We start from the raw sequence: 22,946 nt of genomic DNA, 5'->3' as shown, positions 1-22,946 counted from the left end.
CACTCTGCTCTTTACGCAAGAAAGGAGACATTGAGGTATGACTTACATAACTTTTCAATAATACAAAAGACGGTAAACTAAATTTTTCTATGCTTAAAAAAATAATTGTTTGCTAACTTCATCAATCAAAAGAAATAAAAAAAAAATCTAATTGGAGAGATGTTGCTGCCATAGTAGAATGAATGGAGAGAAATTTACAAAATACTAATTTTTTAAGCATAAAATATACAATAAGAAATTATATATATGCATATGTATGTATGTATGTATGTGTATGTATGTATGTATGTATGCATGTATGTATGTATATATATATATATGTATATGTATATGTATATATATATATGCATTACGTATATATGTATATACTTTTTAGATTAAATTACAGAAAAATTTTGAGATTAAGGATAAATTATATCTGCACTTAATAGTTTGTGATATCTACACTTGCACTCTCCAGGTTTATTTTTAGTCTACACTTTAGTCCTTAGTCAAACCATTAATTATAAATGGGATCTAAATAGCATGTTAGAGTAACTTTATAAAATGATCAAAATAATCTTGAATAGCCAAATACTTTGTAATGCGCTGGACCCATAATGGCACTCTCATAATTTTTCAAAAATGCTCTATCCATCAATTAGTCCCCACACCCAAAGAAAAACCCCAATCACAAACCCTCTTCTTCCTCCAAGACAAGACCAAAATTTAAGAGGGAGAGGGAGAGTGAGTGAGCGAGAGTGAGAGAGAGAGAGATAAAGGAAAGAAAAATTATTTTTCTTCAAATAACCCAGATTGCATCTAAAAATTTTTCTATTAATCTACATGAATAAGGATCAAATCTTTATCTGAATCGCAGTAAATCAGAGATCAAATCTTAAATAATCTGAATTAAATCTTCACAGAGATCCGAAAGTACAGACCCTCTACTTTACATGCATGTCAGATGCCGCAGAAAAGCAGGATGAACTCTGATATTTGCAATCCAATCAAATGAGGAAGGAGATGTACTGGTGTGACACCTCACACTAGTAGATGGGTTGTCCAAGGAGGGACCACACCCAAGGAAGGAGGGACGGCACCAAAGGAGAGAGGCTAAGGAGAAGAAGGACTTCTTTCTTCACACGCCTCTCTCTCTTTCTCTCTTCTCTCAATCTGTTTTGTTTGCTATGCATCCATAAGTAAAGACCCTCTCTATTTATAAATGAATCCTATGACCCAATAAGTATAGAACTCCTAACTCAAATCTGATTTGAATTAGTCCAATACTCATGAAAAAAAGATTCTACATGAGATAGAATTGCCATCACTTATGACAATCACTTTGCACCCAATCCCTCACCCACATGGGATGCCCCAAACCAACACCATTCTAGGTGTTGGTCGATCCATATGAGAGGAGAATCTCAATGCAAAAATATTTCTCATATCTCATTCAAAATAGATCTGATTTAAATTCAATTCGAAGCTGGTTTGAAATAATTTCGAAAGACTGTCAATCTCAAATCTTTAGGACTTTTATACCAAGTCTAACTAAAAATTTTGAATCTAATTAAGTCTAATTAATTCAGATCTAATCTAAAATTAATTAGTACTTAAATTCAATCTTTTATATACTCCATAGATCATAGATCAAAAATTATTCATCTCCGAGATCGAACCTGAACCTCATATGTAGTGCTAGCTAGACATAATCAACTCTTCAATCTCATTTGACCCATAACTTAATTCTCAATCAAGTTAGCTTATTTGTTCAATCAAATCAAGTACTTCTAAATTGGACATATAAACATAGACAATATCTTCCTACTTTATCTGACTTATGTGTGTGATCTATAGGTTCAAATTCTAAGTCGGTAGCACAGAAACTAATTTCTGCACTAATCGAGATACCATCTAGCAATGATTTTCGATGTCCAGATAGATCAAATTATCACAAAAAAATATTTTAAAATCTATACACATGGTTACCACATAATTCATCTTTTTGACCATGAATGCTATAGGATGGTCTCAGGTTAACTGTCAATCGAGATTGCTTCATCCACATTGTATTTCAATCTTTCAAATCCATCTCATGGATTATTCTGACTAACACTTTGTTAAATTGAAATACAGCGATACATCAACTCTAATAATCCAGAGAGATCAATCCCATCTTGATCCATATACAAACTTCGCAAGTATTTACTGTACCCAATAGCCTTCCGTCACTGCATTAAAAATTCAGATAGTCCGGCACCAAAGCATAGTGAGTTGCTTGCAAGTCACTATGATGATCTCAGGTCTGAAGGATATTTATACGTATGTGCTTCGCGAGTAGCTCTTGATAGCAGAATACTCACAGATGAGTCACTTATTTCGTGACGATATACTCCTACATCTCACCTGTATGCCATACCAGTGTCACCACACTCTTTAGTTAAGAGAACAATCAATCCATATGGCACACAATGATCTTCACTTGATAAACGTCATCGTCCTGTAATAACATATCATTTGATCGCGAACATGTTTAAGAACTATACGATAAATCTTCTTTTTATCATACACTAAATAGTTCTAAGGACTTCATCACAGCACAAGAGTTCAAAAAAGATGTAACTTTGTGATGAAAAATGTTAGAATAACTATTATTCTTTAATCAATAATTCATATATAAAGATGAACTCAATCGTCATACGATTGATTTTAGGATATAATTTCTAATAACTCCCACTTGGACTAAAACCAATCGGGACAGTATCTTATATCTATCTTCCATTTGAAGTCGTTGAACTCTTTGATCTCGAGAGCTTTAGTGAAGGGATCGGCTAAGTCCTCCTTTCCATCGATCTTCTGAAGCTCGACGTCACCTCGATTCACGATCTCTCACATCAGGTGATAGCGGCGTAAAATATTTTGTAGCATCCGATGCAACATTGTATTCTGCTTCATATACAGAATCGGTCACAGTATATTGCTTGAAACTCTTCCAGCAAATAGCTCCTCCATTCAAGATAAATACGTAGTCCGACATACTTCTGCTGTCATCACAATCTGACTGAAAATTAGAATCAGTATATCTCATAAGTTTTAGGTCAGTATCTCCATAGATAAGCTATTGATCTTTAGTATTTCTTAAATACTTAAGAATTACTTTCGCAATCTTTTAATACTTCTCATCTAGATCAGACTGGTATCTACTTACTATCCTAGTGAATAGGCCACATCCGACCTCGTACATGTCATAGCATACATGATAGATCCCACTGTCGAGGTATATGGTATTCTACTCATGTGCTCTCTCTCATCAGGAGTTGTCGGACAATCTTTCTTGAAAAGAATAATTACATGGCCTATCAGAAGATAGTCTTTCTTGAAATTATTCATATTGAACCACTTCAACAAGGTATCGATGTACGTAGATTGGGATAATCCAAACAACCTTCTAAATCTATCCCTATAGATCGTCATCCCTAGGATGTAGGATGCTTTTATCAAATCTTTTATGAAAAACTGTGATGATAACCACAGCTTCACACTCTGCTTAAGTTCATAAATAGACCTTTTCAACTTGCATACTTTTGACTCATCTGTGGATGTGAACCCTTCAGGTTGTATCATATACACCTCTTCTTCCAGCTTTCCGTTAAAAAAATGGTTTTGACATCTATCTGCCAGATCTCATAATCTAAGTGTGCAGTGATAGCAAGCATAATCCGAATAGACTTGAGCATTGCCACAGGAGAGAACATCTCATCATAGTCAATACCATAACGCTGACGGCAATCCTTGGCAACTAGACGAGCTTTATAGGTCTCTACCTTCTCGTCCACACCTCTTTTTCTCTTGAAAATTTATTTACACCCTATGAATTTTATCCCTTCGGCTGGATCAACTAGTGTGCATAAACCATTAATTTTCATGGACTCTATCTCGGACTTCATGGTCTCAAGCCATTTCTGAGAGTTGGATCTTTGCATGGCCTTCATATAAGTGATCGGATCCTCATCATTCTCATCAAGTTCGATGAGGTCATCGTTTCAGACTAAAAAATCATAGTATCTATCTGACTGACACGGTACTCTGTCAAATCTCCTTAATGGCGCCTCTATTGGCTCTGGATTCGATTCTCCAATCAAATTCAATTCTGTGTGTGTCGGTCCTTCACCTCATGAACTTCATCAAGTTTAATTTTACAGGCATTAGCTCTTTCACCAAGAAACTCTTTTTTCAAAAAGACTATTCGGCTGCTGACAATCATCTTTTGCTCTGTAGTGAGATAGAAGTAGTACCCTTTAGTTTTCTTTGGATACCCTACGAACAAGCATCTATCAGACTTAGGTCCAAGCTTGTCTGTCTTTAAATGCTTGACATAAGTTGAATATCCCTAGATCCTAAGGTGTGAGAGTACTAACTTACGTCCAGTCTATATCTCATATAGAATTTTATCGACAGACTTGCTCGGCATCTTGTTTAAAATATAGCAGATAATTTCTAGAGCATATCTCCAAAAAGAGATTGACAGACTTGCAAAGTCCATCATGGATCAGACCATATCTAATAAGATTCGATTCCTCCTCTCCGACACCCCATTATGCTGTGGTGTTTCAGGAGGGATCCAAAGTGAGAGAATCAATTCTCTTTCAGATATGTCAGGAACTCACTGGTGAGGTATTCACCTCTTTGATCTGATCGAAGGATCTTAATACTCTTTTCAGTCTGTTTCTCTACTTCAGCATAGAATCGTTTGAATATTTTAAATGATTCTGACTTATGCTTCATTAGATAGACATACCTATACCTTAATAGGTCGTCTGTAAATATAATGAAGTAGAAGTATCCTCCTCTAACACTTATGTTCATAGGTCCGTATACATCAATATGTATTAGACCTAGGACATCGCTGGCTTTTTCATCTTTTTCTTAAAAGATGACTTAATCATCTTACCAAATAGATAGAATTCACAGGTTGACAATGATTCACAATCATCTATCTCAAAGATATATTTTTTAATCAATCTATCAATCCTATTCTTGTTCATATGACCAAGCCTATAATGCCAAAGGTAGGATTCACTGACATTATCTAACTTAGAGCATTTACTGGCTATATACATTACACTAATAGCCCGTGATATTATGTATATGACATATTTTAATTGTCTACGTATAATTGCAGTATCATTCATAAGGATATCACAAAAATCATCTTTTATTATAAACTTGTAACCAAGTTTGGCCAAAAAGCCTACAGAGATAACATTCATCAAAAAAGAAGGATAATAATGACAATCATCTAACATGATACTACTAGACTCAAAGATAAACTGCAAAATTTTCAAGACCAAAACTGAAACAAGACTTCCATCTCCAATATTAAGAAACCGTTCGTCCTCTCGAAACTTTCTACTTACCTGTAGTCCCTACAACGAATTATATATATTAATAAGACTTTCGATATCCAATATCCAGATAGTAGTATCACAAACAAAGAAATTACAAGAAGTTATCATATAAGTACCTTGTGAAGCAACCGTTTGCTTCTTTCTCTTATTTTTAGGCCTATTTAGGTCAAGGATAGCTATATAAGCAGGATAATTCTTTTTTCAATGATCCACTTCTTGCAGAAGAAGTACTTTGCCTGACTCTTATCAACTTTTGACGGTTTGCTCTGTTTAGGATCGGTGGCATGGGATTTCTACACCTTCTTCTTCTTTTTTCTCTCAGAGGATTGATTCCCTGCAGATGAACCTCCCACTAAATTTACTGGCTCCTTGTGGAGCTAGTGATCCTTCTCAAAAGTCTGCAATAACTCTAGCAAACCATGGTAGTTCACCGCATGCTTCGTCATTCTATAATGACTGAGAAAGGATAAATAAGATTTTAATAGCGAATTGAGGATAGCATCTTTGTCTAACTGTTCATACAACGAAAAGCCAAATTTTACTAAGGTGTTCAATCTACTCAATCATATACAATACATAATCAGTGACAAAAGTCTCTCTTGCATTCGGACATTGAACACTATGTAGGAGGTATTGTGTCTCTCTGCATCCTCACTGTTGCCGAAGGACTTATTCAACATTTGAATGATCTCCTCAGACTGTGTATCTTCGAACTTACGGCTAAGCTCGTCGTTCATAGTTGCCCTCATCAGACAACGTACAGTCGTGCAATCATGAGCCACTTCATGTAAATATCTCTCATGGCACGAGGAGCGTTGACTGCAGGTTCTTCAGATGTCTCATCCGTAAGGATGTATAAAATCCTCTCATGCTCCAAGATGATCTTCAACTTTCGATACCAGCTATCGAAGTTGGGTCTGATGAGCTTATCGCTGTCCAACAGCGAACGAAGGGATAATGTTGGCCATCACTGAAAGAAAAATATAAGTCTATTAGTATAGAATTACTTTTAATCCTAAAGACATGGACTTTAGTCTAAAGATCTCTCCTATTTTTACGAATTAATAGCCTTTACTTCAAACTCAAGGAATTACACTAATTTTTTAGTAGGTACTAGAATCCACACGGACTGCATTCAGACTCGAGTATGGTTCGATCAATCCTAGTGCATCCATATGTAGGTTCATAACCAATTGTTTCTCCAAACAACTTCTAGCAATTAAGTTTTGCCCCAAACATCCCTTCAGCAGGTGTGTGGCGCCTCCACTGAAAATCTTAATTAGATCCAACCATTAACATGACATATCAAATGTATTCAACAAACGAATATCCAGATTCGAGTGTGGTTCGACCAACCTGAGCATTGATCTAAAGGTACATCATGATGGTCATATGATGAATGATAATTCCAATGCGTAATAGACACCAAGTGTGTGGCGCCTCCAATGCCTATTTGAAATATTAAACTCATTATCACATACCTTAATGGGGGGCTATAACCAAGTTATCTCATAACTTTATCATTTTATAACCTAATAATTTAGAAGATTTGATTTCATTGATCTGAGAATAAGAGAAGAAGTCAATCAGCAAGCTGCAAATCCTCTCATTGACTTCACTAAGTCATATAGAGGATTAGACACGATCTGATCTAAAGACACCTAAATCAGTCATACTGATTCACCTTAATGGCATGGGTCTACATGAATCGACTAGTGACCCAATCAAAATATAATCTACCATGTTGGCTAAGTAAGTGAGATCAGTGGGAGGGATGTATATTTAACTCACCATAGACGTATCTAAGTGAATAGCTCTCAATTAAAAATCACTTGATCGAATCTATCAAACTTACCTTAAACACCAACTGGTTAATTAATTTTGATTTGGTCCACCAGAAGATTCAGACTCAACTACGAAGCCATGATCATGGTCCATTTATTAGGGTCAAACATATGGATTTGATCAAACTTCAACTATTGAGATTGATTGAGAGAAATTCTGACCTAATTTAATTCAACACTTGATTAGATTTAATTAATTTCTCTACTTGATTCATATGTGTTTCTAACCCTAGGTCTAATCTATTAGAAGGATCTGATTCAAGCTAACCCATTGTCCATCGATTTATATAGTGTCTTAATGATCTTCAATTCTCAAATCTAGATCATTCAAAGCTTAATTCAAAATTAAGTATGTGAAACATATGTTTCAGTCTGTAGAATTATTCTATAAGAGTTTCAGGTAAGCATACCATATATTTTAATTTATAAAAATAAATTTTTATAATATGTTTAACAATTAGATATGCATAGTTATGATCTAAACTTTATACATACATCTCATGTATCATGATAACTTTTAGATCAATACTGATTACATCTTATGTAACATACAATTCAGATCTAAAATAATTTTATATCTGAATTTTATTTTATTATAATAAATTATAAATTATTTTAGATTTAATCTAAATATATTTATGATCAAAATAATCTATAAAAATCTATTCACTTTTTTCTTCATAAAATCAGATCACAACGACACCCCTACTTGTTATAAGAAAATCCATCAAATAGGCAAAAGAGAGATTAATCTCTTCAATCTTCTATGATCGGATAGTCTGATGATCTCATCAATCTGAGTATTAGACTATTAAGATCTGAAATCTAATTTCATATATAATCACATCAACATGCAATTATTGATAAAACTATTTATGTCATGAACATGTTCTTGATCTTATCAATCATATTCCTCATCTAATCTAATTAGATTCGATGTATTATATATATCATATCAGATCTAAAATATATCTTATATTGATTATAAAATATTAATTTTAAATTTAATATCATATAAAAAATTAATTAGATGCAAACATGAATGCATAAGGAATAAATTTTTGGTAAAATTTATTTTCGCGCAGTGCTGAATTCCAATAGGATTCAGATCTAAATATCCATCAAAATAGATATAATTTAAATTTAAAATAAATCTTATTTATTATAAAAATAATAATATTAAAATTTTATTAAAATAAATTTAAAATAAATTTTAATTCACATTGTTATTCCATCAAAATTCAGCAGCAACAAAATTCTGTTATAACAAACTTATAACAACCTTAATCAACAATTGATTAAGCTCATCTAATCTAATTAAAATTAGATAAAAAATTTTATATAAATAGATTTAAATTAGATTTAAAGTTTAACAAAAAATCTTAATTACATCTCATGTAATTAATCCAAAAAAATTTAGTTATGCATGTATGTATTTTAGACTTGCTCTGATACCAATTGAAGGGAAGAAAAATTATTTCTTTTCGAATGATCCAGGTTGCATCTAAAATTTTTTTTATTAATCTACATAAATAAAGATCAAATCCTTACCTGATTAACAGTAAAATTAGAAATTAAACTCAAATAATCTAGATTAAATCTTTACGGAGGTCTGAAAGTACAGACCCTCTACTTCGCATGTATGCCAGACGCCACAAAAAAATAGGATGAACTTTGATCTTCGCAATCCAATTAAATGAGAGAGGAGATGTGCTGGTGTGACACCTCACACCAGCAGGTGAGACACCCAAGGAGGGCCCATGCCCAAGGGAGGAGGGGCGGCACCAAAGGGGAGAGGCTAAGAAGAAGAAGAAGGATTTCTCTCTTCACATGCCTCTCTCTCTCTTTCTCTCTTCTCTCAATCTGATTTTTTGCTATGCATCCATAGATAGAGATTCTCTCTATTTATAGATAAATCTCATGACCCAATAAGTATAAGACTCCTAACTCAAATCTAATTTGAATCAGTTCAATACTCATGAAAGAAAAATTCTTACATGAGATAGAATTGCCATCACTTATGACAACCGCTTTGCACCCAATCTCTCACTCACATGGGACACCCCAAACCGGCACCATTCCAAGTGTTGGTCAGTCCATATGAGAGAAGAATCTTAGTGCAAGAAGGATTTCTCATATCTCATTCAAAACGGATCCGATTCAAATCCAATTCAAAACTGGTTCGAAATAATTTCAAAGGCTGTCAATCCCAAACTCTTTAGGATTTTTATATCAAGTCTCACTTAAAATTTTGAATCTAATTAAGTCTAATTAACTCAGATCTAATCTAAAATTAATTAGCACTTAAATCCAATCTTTTATATGCTCCATGGATCATAGATCAGAAACTGTTTATCTCCGAGATCGAACCTGAATCTCATGTGTAGTGCTAGCTAGACATAGTCAACTCTACAATCCCGTTTGATCCATAACTTAATTCTCAATCAAGTTAGCTTATATATTCAATCAAATCAAGTACTTTCAAATTAGACATATAAACATAGATCAATTTCTTTCTACTTTGTTTGACTTGTGTGTGTGACTCCATAGGTTCAAATACTAAGCCGGTAGCATAGGAACCAATTCCTGCACTAATCAAGATACTATCTAGCAATAATTTTGATATCCAGATAGGTCGAATTATCGTAAAAAAATATTTCAGAATCCATACATATGGTTGCCATATAATTCATCCTTTTAATCTGAATGCTCTAGGATGGTCTTAGGTTAACTGTCAACCGAGATTGCTTTTTCACATTGTATTTTAACCTTTCAAATCCATCTTATGGATTATCTTAGTCAAGACTTTGCTAAATTGAAAAACAGCGATATATCAACTCTAATAATCGGAGAGGTCAATCCCATCTTGATCCACACACAGATTTCGCAAGTACTTGACTGTATCCAGTAGCTTTCCATCACTGCATTAAAAATCCAGATAGTCCGATACCAAAGTACAGTGAGTTGCTTGCAAGTCGTTATGGTGATCTCAGATCTGAAGGACACTTATACCCATGTGCTTCGCAAGCAGCTCTTGACAATAGAATGCTCAGTAGATGAGTCACTTGTTCAGTGATGATGTACTCCTATATTTCTCCTGTATGCCATACCAGTATCACCACACTCCTTGATTAAGAGGACAATCAATCCATATGGCATACAACGATCTTCACTCGATAAACGTCATCGTCCTGTAATGACATATCATTTGATCGTGAATATGTTTAAGAACTATATGATAAATCTTCTCTTTATCATATACTAACATAGTTCTAAGAACTTTATCACAGCACAAGAGTTTAAAGAGGATGTAACTTTATGATGAAAAATATCAGAATAATTATTATTCTTTAATCAATAATTTATATACAAAGATGAACTCAATCATCATATGATTAATTTTAGGACATAATTCGCAACAAGAGATGGAGAGAGATGTCGGAGTAGCAGTCTTAGACAGCTCTATAGTCGGGTGTTTATCAACGTCGAGGAGTGGTTTGCCTCCCTAGATCTCAATGGTGACAGCATACTCTCCTAGGCGGAGCTCCGTTGGGCTCTGGAGACATTTTGGCTCCTAGAGACTCACTTTGACATAGAATGGTGACCCCCGACAAAAGTCACCATCCTTTACAACTCCATCTTCGGCCAGTTCGACTGCGACCATAGTGGTGCTGTCGATCGAGAAGAGTTTCAATAGGAGATGTAGCGGATCATATATGCTCGCCATTGCCAATAGCCTCGGCTCATCTTCGACCTAGATAGCCATTGTAGACGACGACCTAAGCTCGTTCACTGCCGGATGGCCAAACAACACTGACTCCATCTCCACCAAGCTCAAATTCTCGCCGCCACTTACGATCACATCCTTTGACCCATCTTTAATCTTCGGGTACCCACCTGCATGCATGACTCCGACGTCACCGGTGTAGAACCACCCATCTGACCGTACTACCTAGCTTGTCGCCTCCTCATCTTTTAAATAGCCAAGCATCATAAACCCACCACCAAGGACTATCTTGTCCATGGTGGCACCATCTCACTAGTCACACCATTAATAACATCAATCTCGATCATGCCCAGGGTTTGACCACCTTATTCTCCCTTTAACCTAGCCCGCTCTGCCATCCCACCCCCCCTTCCATGCCGTTGGCAGCCATCATCCAAGAAAAGACTGTAACTTAGCCATTCTCACAATGTTGTGGAGGGGAGTAGTATTTGTGAGCATTGCCACATGGCTTTTCAAAGGAATCAAGGTTCAATGTCGGATGCTTTGTATCTTGACCCTCACTAGAAGCATGGGCAATCCCACATGGAGCAATCGAGCATGGTGAATAATCTTGTTTTATAAAGAATGATGCTAAATCACATAGAATATATATGGTTTTGATGATTCTACCATCTTAGAGGATCTTTACCACCATGGTTATAGGATATCCCTTGCACCTGATTTTGTTTATGGTCAACCTCATACATTACACATGAATCACACCCACATCTAATGAGATAGATCTTAGGTTACGTTTGGTAGCTGGCAATCTATCCAGATTACTGATAATTTAAAAGAGACTGCATTTGGTACGTTCTTTGGATGATAATCTGGATTGTCTTGGTAATTCGGATTACCTAAGAGAATGATGGTTATCCAGATTATTAAATATTTGGTAATCTGGAATGAAATAGTTGAACGAAACCACCCTCCTCCATCATCCTCCTCCCTGGCGTTCTTCCTCAACCTTCTCCGCGCTTCCTCCTCCTCTTCCATCTTTGTGTTCTCTGCCGCCGCCGGCAGGGATGGGGATGGGGTCGTGGACTACACGATGTGCCTGACCAAGTTCGAGGAGGGGGAGAAGATGCGATCCCTCCTGCGATTTATGCTCCAGATGTGGTGGGGAGGAGGGGATTGGATCTTCCTCAGCTAATTTGGAAGGTCCAGAACTGAGGATCGAGGTGCCGGCGAGGAGGGGCGAGGGGTTTAGGGTGTCAGAGGAGGAGTTGGGATTAAGGTTCGGGTTGGGATCACTAGGGGAGCAGGGGATAAAGTCGTCGGTGAGCCAGATTCTGCTACTGAGGAGGCTTCTGAGTAGGGATTTGAGGATCTATCGTGGCTGAAGTTCGGGGGCTGAGCCGGATTTGGAGAGGGGGGAAGGGATGGAGCGATCTCCTCTACCCCCCATTCTTTATTGCCACCGACACCGCCACCACCGACGGCGGCCGTTTAACATGGGGTGGAGACAGGGGTGGTGGGGAGGATGGGAAGAGGTGCGACGATCGAAGGGCGATGTGGAGGTGCAACTGGTGGGGTGCTGCGGAGGAGGAGGGGAGGGGGGTGTCGGGGTGTGGCGTGCAGTAGAAGAAAAAGAAAAAGAAAATAAAAAAATATAATAATAATAATAAATATTAAAATAATTTTTATCATTAAAAAAATTAAATAAAAATTTAAAATATTAAATTAATAATTTAATTTAAAAATATTTTAAAAATTTGATGTTACACTATCAATAATCTGATTATCATATCAAATATATCAATTAATCAAATTTTTAATAATTTTATCTTATATTATCTGTGTATATCAAATACAGATAATTCAAATTATTAGATAATTTAGATTAAGATTGTCTGATAATACATCAAATATAATTTTAAGATTATTTTTGTCAATAAATGGTTCTCGTTAATTCACATGGATGTAATTCGAAGGTTTTACAAATTATTAGGTTTAAGTGTAATAAATGAAAACTTCAAGAGATTTTTTGTAATTTAAGTCCCTTTAAAGCCACCGCCCGCCGCTCCTCTTCCCAGTTCGCTGCTAGGGTTTTAGACAGCCAACCTTGTCCCCAGCCTCATACCTAGGTTTTTGAATCCCTCCTTCCCATATCGGCTCCATTACTCTCAGTCGCCTCCAATCTCGATCGCTTCCCTGCCACCATGGCCTTTTGGGGTGAGAAATCCTCGAAATTTCATCATCAATTCTAAATTCCCTTCTCGAGTTCCATGGTTTCTCACTCGATTCTTTCATCTCCCTCACAGGGATCGAGGTGAGGCCCGGGAAACCCTACACCCATCTCTACGACAGCGCCCGCGGAAGGCTTCGCGTATGTCAGGTCCTTTTTTTTTTCTCCCAGCAAATCCCTTATAAATCCCATCCTTCGAGTTAGAATTTTGTTCGTTGTTCTTTCGATTTAAGGTTCCTAGTTTCTGTCAGAAATTCTATGAAACATTTTTGTTTGGGATTCGTTAACGCGTTATCTTGAAGTTTTAATGGTGGATCATCCAGGCGACATTGGGAAACGGCAAGGGGGAGAAGAAGAGTGTTCTGCAATGCAATGTTGGCAATAAAAGTCCCATTCTTCTCTGTAGTTTGATTCCTAATGTCAGCGAGACGTGCCATCTGGAGCTCGAGTTTGAGGAGGTTGAGGAGGTCGTCTTCTCAGTCCTTGGACAGATAAGCGTGCACCTCTCTGGTTACTATCTCGGCTCGAATACTCACGCTGGTGGAGATGAGACGTATCCTTTAATGATTTGAGCTTCATGTGTGATTTAAAATTTTGTGGGCATTATTTTTACTTGAATATCTCCTTGACTCTGCTCTAGTGATTCCTATGGTGAAGATATTGGGGCGGAGAATTCAGACAGCTACGATGTTTATGACAGCGAAGAAGATGAGTATGAGTCTGACTTTATTGACGATGGTGATATTGAAATGTTTTCTCCTTCTCCTTCTCACCGCAAAAGCAGTGGTAATTTGAGTTCAGCCCCGTCTTTTACATTGAAGTATGAATTAGTTTGTGGTAGATTTTGAATGCTGAAATCCCAATTGTCGTTTTTGATCCTTAGTGGCAGGGCTCAGTTGTCAGCATTGCAGGATTGCACATATTAGCGTTCTGCTCTTAGATATGCTTTTCTTGCTGAAAATGTTTCCTGCTATATTAGTAATTCTGAGAAAATTGGCAGTTGGATTCTGCTAAAGGCTTTCATTGAGAACATTAACAACCATTTTTTCTGTATTTGTGTTTAATAACCGAAATTCAAACAACATTTGTTTCCTTCTTATTTTTTATGGTGCTTTTTGGTCTTGTCATTATACATTGATATTTTTTCAGAGAAAACACAGATGATGTTTTAGAATTTGTTCTTATTAGAATTTTTGGGGATTAGATATCTTGAGCTATTTTGATAATGCTGCTGGGATATGAGAGCTGCTATTTATTTGATTTATTATAGTGAAATTATTTTTTTAAGAATAATTGGTTATGAATATCCAATCATAAAAATACGTGTTTAGATTATGTCATTAATTTTTTAGCAGAGAGATGATCTAGAAGTTTGTTGAATAAATTCAACTTTTATTTGTAAGAAATTGTTTTATTAAATCATTAGAGATCAATCCAATTTTTGTCACTGTAGCTGGTGTGAGTCCATTGCCGCAACTTAGTGCTACGAACATGTAATGCCCATTTCCTTAAGAGTTGTTCCATTATTTGTGAGAGATTCACAGGAGCAGCTGTGTTTTTATAAACTAATCATTTTCAATTAATCATAGAATAAATTGTCAATTATGAAAAATCTTTTGAGTTTCCAAAAAATTAACATTCACATACGCCGACCAATTGAAGATGAGATTTAATTTTTTTTCTCCACAAATAGGACATAAAGATCAGGTAAAAGACAATTTATTTCGTCAAATTTGAGATGTGTCATCCGATGCAATTCATGTCAAGTGAAGAAAGATGCTTCATTTTTAAAGGAATGGGTAAATGGAGCGTGAGTGTTTTTATGCGGTGCATGTGCCCTATGCATCACTTATAGGTAAGTGGCTATAATTCTAACAACTAAGAACTCTTGGCTCTAACCTTGTCCCCTCTTAGTCCTTCCGATACATGTTAAGACCATCTCTCCCTAAGACACATCAACAATGATACATGGAAAGCTGTAAAATTATCTGTCTTCTGGTAGAGCTTCTAAAGTTATCGATCTTCTGGTAGAGCTTCTAAAATTATAGCTAAATTAGATCTTAAAAGTAGAAAACTTTCCAAAATTTAAATTTTGTACTATTGCAGTTAGTGAAACCTAATTTCATCAAACGAGAATTCAGTTTATTGATCGAGACTATATAGTTTTCCATGACAACAATGGTTATTGAAATTGAAAGTTCATACCTGTCTTTATAGCATGGACAATTGGGAAGTTGCGATCAGAAATTATTACCTAGTGGTTATGGATGATAGGGATAGGACAAGAAGAATCTTATGAAGGCAATATGTCGTGAATGATTGGAAGATTCTAGCTTGGGTTCAGCTTAAGTTAACTATTTGAGGATACCTTAGATTTTATATATTGAACATCACTAGATTTTATAAAAATTATGATTTAAATTAATGAGATCTGTTGTTCATTTGGGAGATGTTTAATTAGGCTGTTATACATGTTCTCCTTGTTTGTATAGGAGAGTATGCTGCTTGGACCTTTTGATTGAACTCAGATTACCTGTACCCAGGACTCAGAAATGTATATGAATATGATCCTTTACCACACACCTTTATAATTAGAACTTATAAAAAATTAGAAGAAACAGACACTAGACCTGTACTAGGCCAAGATAGAGTAGATGAGTCTTAGGAAAGGTTGAGACGTTGCTACCATAATGCTTCATATAAAGAAGTGGCAGGATTCTATATGTACAGGAAGCAGGAATTGAATAATTTATGAATGAAAATATCTTATCAATTCATAATATACATTATTGAGAGTGTGGAATGCTCCTATCCTCACATTGCTTTAACACATGTTCATGGATCTGTTATTTATTGTCTTATGGTCATAGATCTGCAGAAATGGTATTGGCATGTCAATGCAATATATCAACCGTTAACATGCATAAATGATTTATGTGAAAGAAATGGATGGTAATTGCTGTTAAGATTGAGATGAAGTTGTAAGTATTAAAGGGGGGCTAATTTGGATCTAATTGTGAATCGGATCTTCTTAAAATTTCTTCTGATTTTTCAGAAACTGCTAAATATAAAAGAAATATAAATATTGAAGTATGAGTCAACTGTAAAGTAGATAAATGGAATATAAAAGGCATACATACAACAATTATAGTTCTCACCAATTTAAGTCTGCATATAGTATTTTTAATGAAGCAAGCATTCTATTTGGTTATTCAAGATGTTTATACTACTATCGGTGAAGCAAGCATTCTATTTGGTTATTTAAGATATTTATATTGCTATCTGCCAATTTAGTCTTTATATTAGATAGAATGCTTTTCGACAAATGAGGATAATAATTTAATATAAGGTTGCAAAAATACAATATGTTACATCTTATTTTTAACTTATGATTTGAAATGAAATAGACTTACAAATTTTACTATTTGAGATTTATGAGTGATAAGTCATTTACGGACCAATTATAGAAAAGCAGACCTGCACGCGATTTAGTATGTAAACAACATAATCAATTTGTACCATGTGCTCTGAAGGAACATATAGTTCATCATATCGATCTAAATCTTGTAATCCAAAATGGATCTTGATCCATTGATGGGATCTAGATCGTTTAGGTTTATTTTGAATCAGATTGTAAGTTCCAGATCATACGAGTCATAAGATTTCAACAAAAAGTTGATGTCAAATTGTGTGAGGTTGATCATCCCCATCTCATGTTCCACAAAGATAATATTGCATCAGTGGCTATGATGAGGTCAAACAAAACTTTTTAGTCATATAACAAAACAAGAAGTGGTGTTTAAGATGGTAAGGACAATGGAAAAAAGAGAAGTTCTAAAAGCAGAAGAATTTCATGCGGACTGGATGCATGGAAGTTAAATGCGATAGCATATTCTCTGTTGGAGTGTTATGTTTGTCATGAACAACATATTTCTTAATAAATCCTTGATACTTGATAGTGAGTTTATTAATATTCTTTTTCGCATCAACATGGATCATGATTGGTGCTTAAATTAGCCTTTAGATTGGTGCCAATGATTTGATGACCCATACCACATCCTTTATAAGAATTTGATCTTATAAGTACCAATCTTGATGTACAATTATTATTATAAAAGTTGTTAACTTCATTACAAAGGGTTTAACAATATTAATACATGCTTGTGCATGCACCATGGATGCACTTAAACCCACATGCATGCATGTGCACAGTGTTGCAGCTAGGTCTGAAGAGCTTATACGATCAAATCATGGAAATGAGTGGTGATTAGAAGGAACTTTGATTTGGCACTAAAAACTTGAAGTATGTATTATTTTGGATGGATGTCTAGGTTCCCTGGAAAAGGAGAAAAAGTAAAGAAAGAGAGAAAGAATCCTTTATTTATCAGGGGACAAGTTGATATTCATGTTTAGATGCATGTGCAGGTGTGGACACATGCATGCTTTTGCATGCATGTTGTAGTACATATAGGCGAATTCTTGCAGCTAGGGTTAGAGGGAATAAACATTCAAATCATGGAACCGAGTTCGGATGAGCAAGAACTGTTCTTTCGTACTAGAAACAATTATATCTAATATTCTTAGAAAAGGGGAAAAAAGGAAAATGGGGAGGAAAAAAAGCCTTTATCAGGGATCAAGCAGTCTCCTACTATTGCTAAAGCTTGATCGTAATTGACTTGTAGACTTCCACTACTGGAGTTGTAGCTAAAATAGGATGAAAAATAGGACTATTTGACATCAAATCCACTGGGCTCGGTTTCAATCTTAAAATAGCCTGAAACTTATCCAAAATTACAAAGAAATTGAAATAAAGTTACATGATCCTAGTTGAGTTCATTGGCATATACATTTTTCTCTTATGGCATTTCAGAAAATGCAGTAACTGCTTCATGCTTGCCTTTTGATGTTGTGATATTCGATGCCACATCATTCTTTGTTGAAATGTTTGTCCTTAAGATGTTTTATTTCTTCAAATTGATAGTTGTAATTGAGGAGATTGAAGAGGATGACAAGTTAAAGAATGAAAATGCCAATCACCGTCGCTTAAAGAAAAAGCATCAGGTAAGTGATACTGATGATGGTGATGATGACGCTCAGCGTCAACTTGTTGTCAAGTCTAATAGCTCCGCAGTACTGGAGAGTGAGGATGAAGATGGCTTTCCAATCTCGTTTTCCTTGAAAAAGAAAAGTGCTGCTAAGAATGTGGAAGAGAATGCAAAACCAGATGACAAGAAAATTGCTGACAGAAAAAGGAAGATTGATGTCATTGATGTCCCCGAATCTGCAAGGTTTGTCTGGTGTATGTTGTCAAGATTTTTTTTTAATATTTACGTCTTTTATACACTATGATATGGTAGTTTTTATTGGCAGGGAAATTAACCAGCCATTTGAGATTGATGCCAAAAACAAGAATATCTCAAAGAAGAAAAAGAAGGTTAAGGATCAAAAGCCACATGAAAATGGATCTAAATCATCTGATGGGGAAACATTAATTATCGAGCAAAAGAATGATGAAAATGCCACAGTAGTTGGTGAGGCAAAAGTTGAGACTGAAGAAAAAGATCTTGCAACAGAAGCTCATATGGATGTACCAGAAAGTGATGGGAAGCTAAAGAAGGGGAAGGGGAAAAAAGACAGGGCTAAGAAGGGAAAGGCATCTGAAACAAGCACTACTGTTTTCTCAACAGAGAGAACGGGGGGAACTAATGGAGATCCAAGCGAAGCTCCCAATACTGATGGCATGGACCAAAGTCATCCTGTTGAGCCAGATGAGCCTTTTAATGATAAGTGAGAACTGTGGCCTTTCAGTTTAATAGACCTTTGAAGTTCCGTATTGGGCATATTGATAGTTTCCTGAATTTTGTTCATACAGTTTTTAATTGGTGTATCATGATTCCTCATGCAGGGCCAGCAGTAGCAAGAAACAAAAGAAGAAAAATAAGAAGAAAAAGGTCAAAGATGATGTAGCTCAAGAAGGGGATGATGTACAGGTGGAAAACGAGAACACCATGCAAATATCTTTGGAGGATGTTGGCAAGACCAGTGAAAATCTTGTTGAGTCACAAAATAAGTGAGAACTTGAAGTAACATGATGTTATTGAACTGAACTACTGGCTCTGTTGCCTTACATCGGTATATATGTGAACTTATATGGTTTCATCTTGCATATAGGACCTCGGAAAATAATGCTGAGACTATTGCCAATGCTACTCCAGAAGAGGCCAAGAAAAAGAAGAAAAAAAAGAACAAGAACCAATTAAAGGATTTGAATGCAAACCAGGAGTTATCAAATCTTGTTGAGGAAGAAAAGAAGGCAGAATCATTCAAAATGAGGACATTTGCCAATGGTTTGACGATTGAGGAGCTAGCAATGGGCAAACCTGATGGCAAAAGAGCTTCTCCAGGTTGTAAGGTAATCTCTCTCTCTCTCTCTCTCTCTCTCTCTCTCTCAGTGCGTGCGTGAGTGCGTGGGTGCTTGTGAATAAATTTTTACGTCCATATGTTGGTTATTTTCATTTCTTTGTTGCTATGGCTTCCACCAATAAATCCATTTTTCTCCTTCACCACATCTTGTGGAAGAGGTTTTGCGGATTAAATCGACTTTCTTATTATTATTATTTTTTTTTTCAGGTCTCTGTTAACTACATTGGCAAGTTAAAGAATGGAAAGATATTTGACTCTAATGTTGGCCAAAGGCCGTTTAAATTCCGTCTTGGTAATATTGTAGTTAACTAATTATCACTTGGGAAACCTTCATTTCTTTTATGTCTTTTGTAGGTCTAACATAAACGTTTTTATTGTTTGTTAAAGGTATCGGGCAAGTTATCAAGGGATGGGATGTTGGTGTTAATGGTACGTACTGAAAATTAAAATTTGTTGCTATTCTATTATTTCGGAAATACATATCAACATGAGTTGGTATGGTATGTAAATGTATGTGCTTCCATATATAATGTTGAATCTAGTCTGATGCTTGATTTATTTGATATTTAGGTATGCGTGTCGGGGATAAAAGAAGACTTACCATCCCACCATCTATGGGGTCTGTGTTGATACATTTATATATATTCTCATTTTCTGCTTTTATTAACTTCTTCCTTCGCAGAGTCATATCTAATCTTGCCTGTTGGATTCTATTTGGTTATGCAGTTATGGGGAAAAAGGTGCAGGGAAAATACCAGTGAACTCATGGCTTGTTTTTGATGTTGAGCTAGTTGCCGTGCAATGAACTCCTACAGGATGTAAATGAAGGAAAGTTTTGCCGGTTGAATGCATGGTTCCATATTTTGGCGAGTATGTCCAGCACTTTTTTCGGGAGATCGGTATGCTGTGAGAGTGTTTACATGTCTATCAGAAATTTGAAATTTTTTTGCAGTCTCTGCATTCTTTCGTTTCAGCTCTTTCTATTGATAAATTTCTACTAGTGCACTCAGAGTTTCAAGACCATACTTGTGAAATTTTTTTGTTGTTTGGCTGGATAGCATTTTGGCCTGACTTTAAGTTCCTCTGCTAATTTTGTCATATTAGCAGGTATCCTCACACCCCCAAACTTATATGAAAAAAACACTATTGTTTTCCTAAAATCCATGCTAAGTGATGAAAATCTATGCTGCATGTATATAACCCACCCAAACTAAGTTGGGAATTAACTAGGGAACCTAGTTACATAATGACGTAGGGTGGTCATTTGTGTGTTCAAGGAGTGGTTTACTATCTTTATTTTTTGATGGGTGAAATTCTTTGTACGCCACCTGCGGTGTAGAAAATTTGACGTGGAGTGCACCGTCTCATCCGATTGGACCATGTAGCCATCGCTTTCCAACGCGCATTTAATATCTATAGTTACGCGCATTTAATGTCCATAGTTTTATTTTTTCGTTTGAAATTTTGAACGACGAAAATGCTTTTTTTTTTGAAAAAATTGACATCATGTGTTGATATTATGACATCCTGCATTGAAATTATTACTTCTTAATAAGATGTCATAATTTTTCATAGGATGTCATAAAGAGAGAAGGATATTTTCGTCATTGAAAATTTCATATAAATTTTTTAATGGCAAAAATATCCCTATCAAAATTATGATATTATGTGAAAAATTATGATATCTTATGCAGCAAGTCACAACAAGTTATAATTTCAACGTAGAATGTCATAATATCGACATAAGATGTCATAATTTTTTTAGAAAAAATAGATTTTCGTTATTCAAAATTTCAAATGAGAAAATAAAATTGTGGGTATTAAATGCGCATTGAAAAATGGTGGCTACATGGTTCAATTGGATGAGACAGTGCGTTCCACATCGGATTTTTTATTTTTTTTACTTACACCACGGGCGGTGTACAAAGAATTTCTTTTTTTGATGGTTTGAATTGTTCACTCTGTCAAATAGATGAACTAATGTTGATTATTTTTGTACCCTTACTCTGTTAGGAGGAGGCTGAGTTTGGGATCATGGTTCGCACCATTTAATTGATTCGCTGAACTTTTTACGTTTTGTTCTTTAGGTTGACGTCTTACAAAAGCAAAAATGGCTTGAAGCCCTCGTTGAACTAATCTGATTACTCTTGGTTTCCGTCCATGGAAACCTAGAATGCCTGCTTACATACCCTGCAGATAATGTGAAAGCATTTAAGGGAACACTAGAAAATGACATAATCTAATCAGGATCGAGCAGATAAATCTCATACCATTTCTATATATATGTATATGTATGTATTTGTATATATTTTATATATTCATTCTAGTAAGAGTGTTTGGGAAAACCCGGCAGGATAGAGCAGAAAAAGAGCACAAGGCGAGGGGGGATAGGGGTGGAAGATGGGAGGGTTGGGGTTGCTGGTGCCTGATTCCTGTATCCCATCCCTACATCTCCTATCTTCACTCTTTCGTACTCCGCGTCATCTCTTCCCTTTCTCTGACAAGAAGTTCCACACATGCCAATTTCAATCACAACCACTTTGTCTGGTTCTGCTCTCTAACTTCACACAATCAGATGGCTGGTACTTCTTCAGGCACCTGTATGCCTTAATATGCTGGGAGTGACTCGATCAAAAAAATAAATAAATAAATAAAGGAAGAAATATGTAGACTGATAAAATGGGCATTTTCAAGATTCTTGCTATTTTATTGTTGAAAGATGCATCGTTTTCTTCTTTTTTTTTTTGGGTGAAGGAAAGGTGCATCCTTTACTCTCAGATCATTTTTCTTCGTTCCACTCTTGATGGTGTGAGCGGTTATCAAATCTTTGTCTAGCCTAGTTGTTTGAATTCTTTTAATTTTGCTGGCGAGTCGTTGCAGCAATGATTAATCCTTTACAACTGATTGGCACACTTCCTGTGAGCATTATCTGACCCTATGTCATCGCAATCTTCATCAGCCATTATCAGGCCACCAAACTAAATATCGGCGATGAGACGGCCGATGCATTTGGCATGGCCATGCTGGGCAGGAAGCCGGCACGTTTTGACGCAATGGGGTTGCGATCATTAGATATTTTTAAGCACCAGCACGCATAATAAAATTCCCATGATCACAAACACTCAATTGCCCACTTTAATGCAGTAGCCTCCCAAAGTAAGCACTTCTCCAAATTCAACCCTTTTTAGGTTGTTGTTGTGTTGGAGTGACTCACCATCCCGTCCATAATCTTCTTTGCCTCTTGACTTGAGAGAGAGAATAAAAGAGAAGCTTGGAAAAAGCTTTGACCTCATTAGGGGGTTCATCACTCTTATTATTAAATGCTTAGACTAATG

The 22,946-nt window shown here is 35.8% G+C and overlaps 1 protein-coding gene and 1 non-coding gene across 3 annotated transcripts; both read left to right on the top strand.

Annotated features, from left to right (window-relative positions):
• Window positions 1-13,028: 13,028 nt before the first annotated feature.
• On the top strand, window positions 13,029-20,645 carry LOC105041866 (peptidyl-prolyl cis-trans isomerase FKBP53). 2 transcript variants are annotated; one of them, XM_019849465.3, is made up of 12 exons: window positions 13,029-13,175; window positions 13,265-13,329; window positions 13,512-13,741; window positions 13,829-13,974; window positions 18,170-18,476; window positions 18,559-18,975; window positions 19,094-19,258; window positions 19,360-19,600; window positions 19,819-19,903; window positions 19,999-20,040; window positions 20,182-20,230; window positions 20,338-20,645. In XM_019849465.3, the coding sequence occupies exons 1-12, from the start codon at window positions 13,163-13,165 to the stop codon at window positions 20,414-20,416; spliced, it is 1,839 nt and encodes a 612-aa protein (XP_019705024.2). In that variant the 5' UTR covers window positions 13,029-13,162; the 3' UTR covers window positions 20,417-20,645. The 2 variants fall into 2 exon arrangements, with proteins under 2 accessions (XP_019705024.2, XP_019705023.2); XM_019849464.3 differs by having other exon boundaries at window positions 13,265-13,338.
• On the top strand, window positions 14,093-14,244 carry LOC114914066 (small nucleolar RNA snoR135). Its single transcript, XR_003800499.1, has one exon. It is a non-coding gene; the product is annotated as a small nucleolar RNA snoR135 (small nucleolar RNA).
• Window positions 20,646-22,946: the final 2,301 nt, after the last annotated feature.

This window comes from Elaeis guineensis, chromosome 3 (assembly GCF_000442705.2).
Source record: "Elaeis guineensis isolate ETL-2024a chromosome 3, EG11, whole genome shotgun sequence".
Taxonomy (NCBI): domain Eukaryota; kingdom Viridiplantae; phylum Streptophyta; class Magnoliopsida; order Arecales; family Arecaceae; genus Elaeis; species Elaeis guineensis.
This window is presented reverse-complemented; position numbering and strand designations above follow the sequence as displayed.

Excerpts from the sequence above, each read along its gene's own strand:
- LOC105041866 (XM_019849464.3), top strand. Across the intron at positions 18,477-18,558 it reads GATGTCCCCGAATCTGCAAG|GGAAATTAACCAGCCATTTG; the intron begins GTTTGTCTGGTG and ends TTTTATTGGCAG. Across the intron at positions 18,976-19,093 it reads GATGAGCCTTTTAATGATAA|GGCCAGCAGTAGCAAGAAAC; the intron begins GTGAGAACTGTG and ends TTCCTCATGCAG.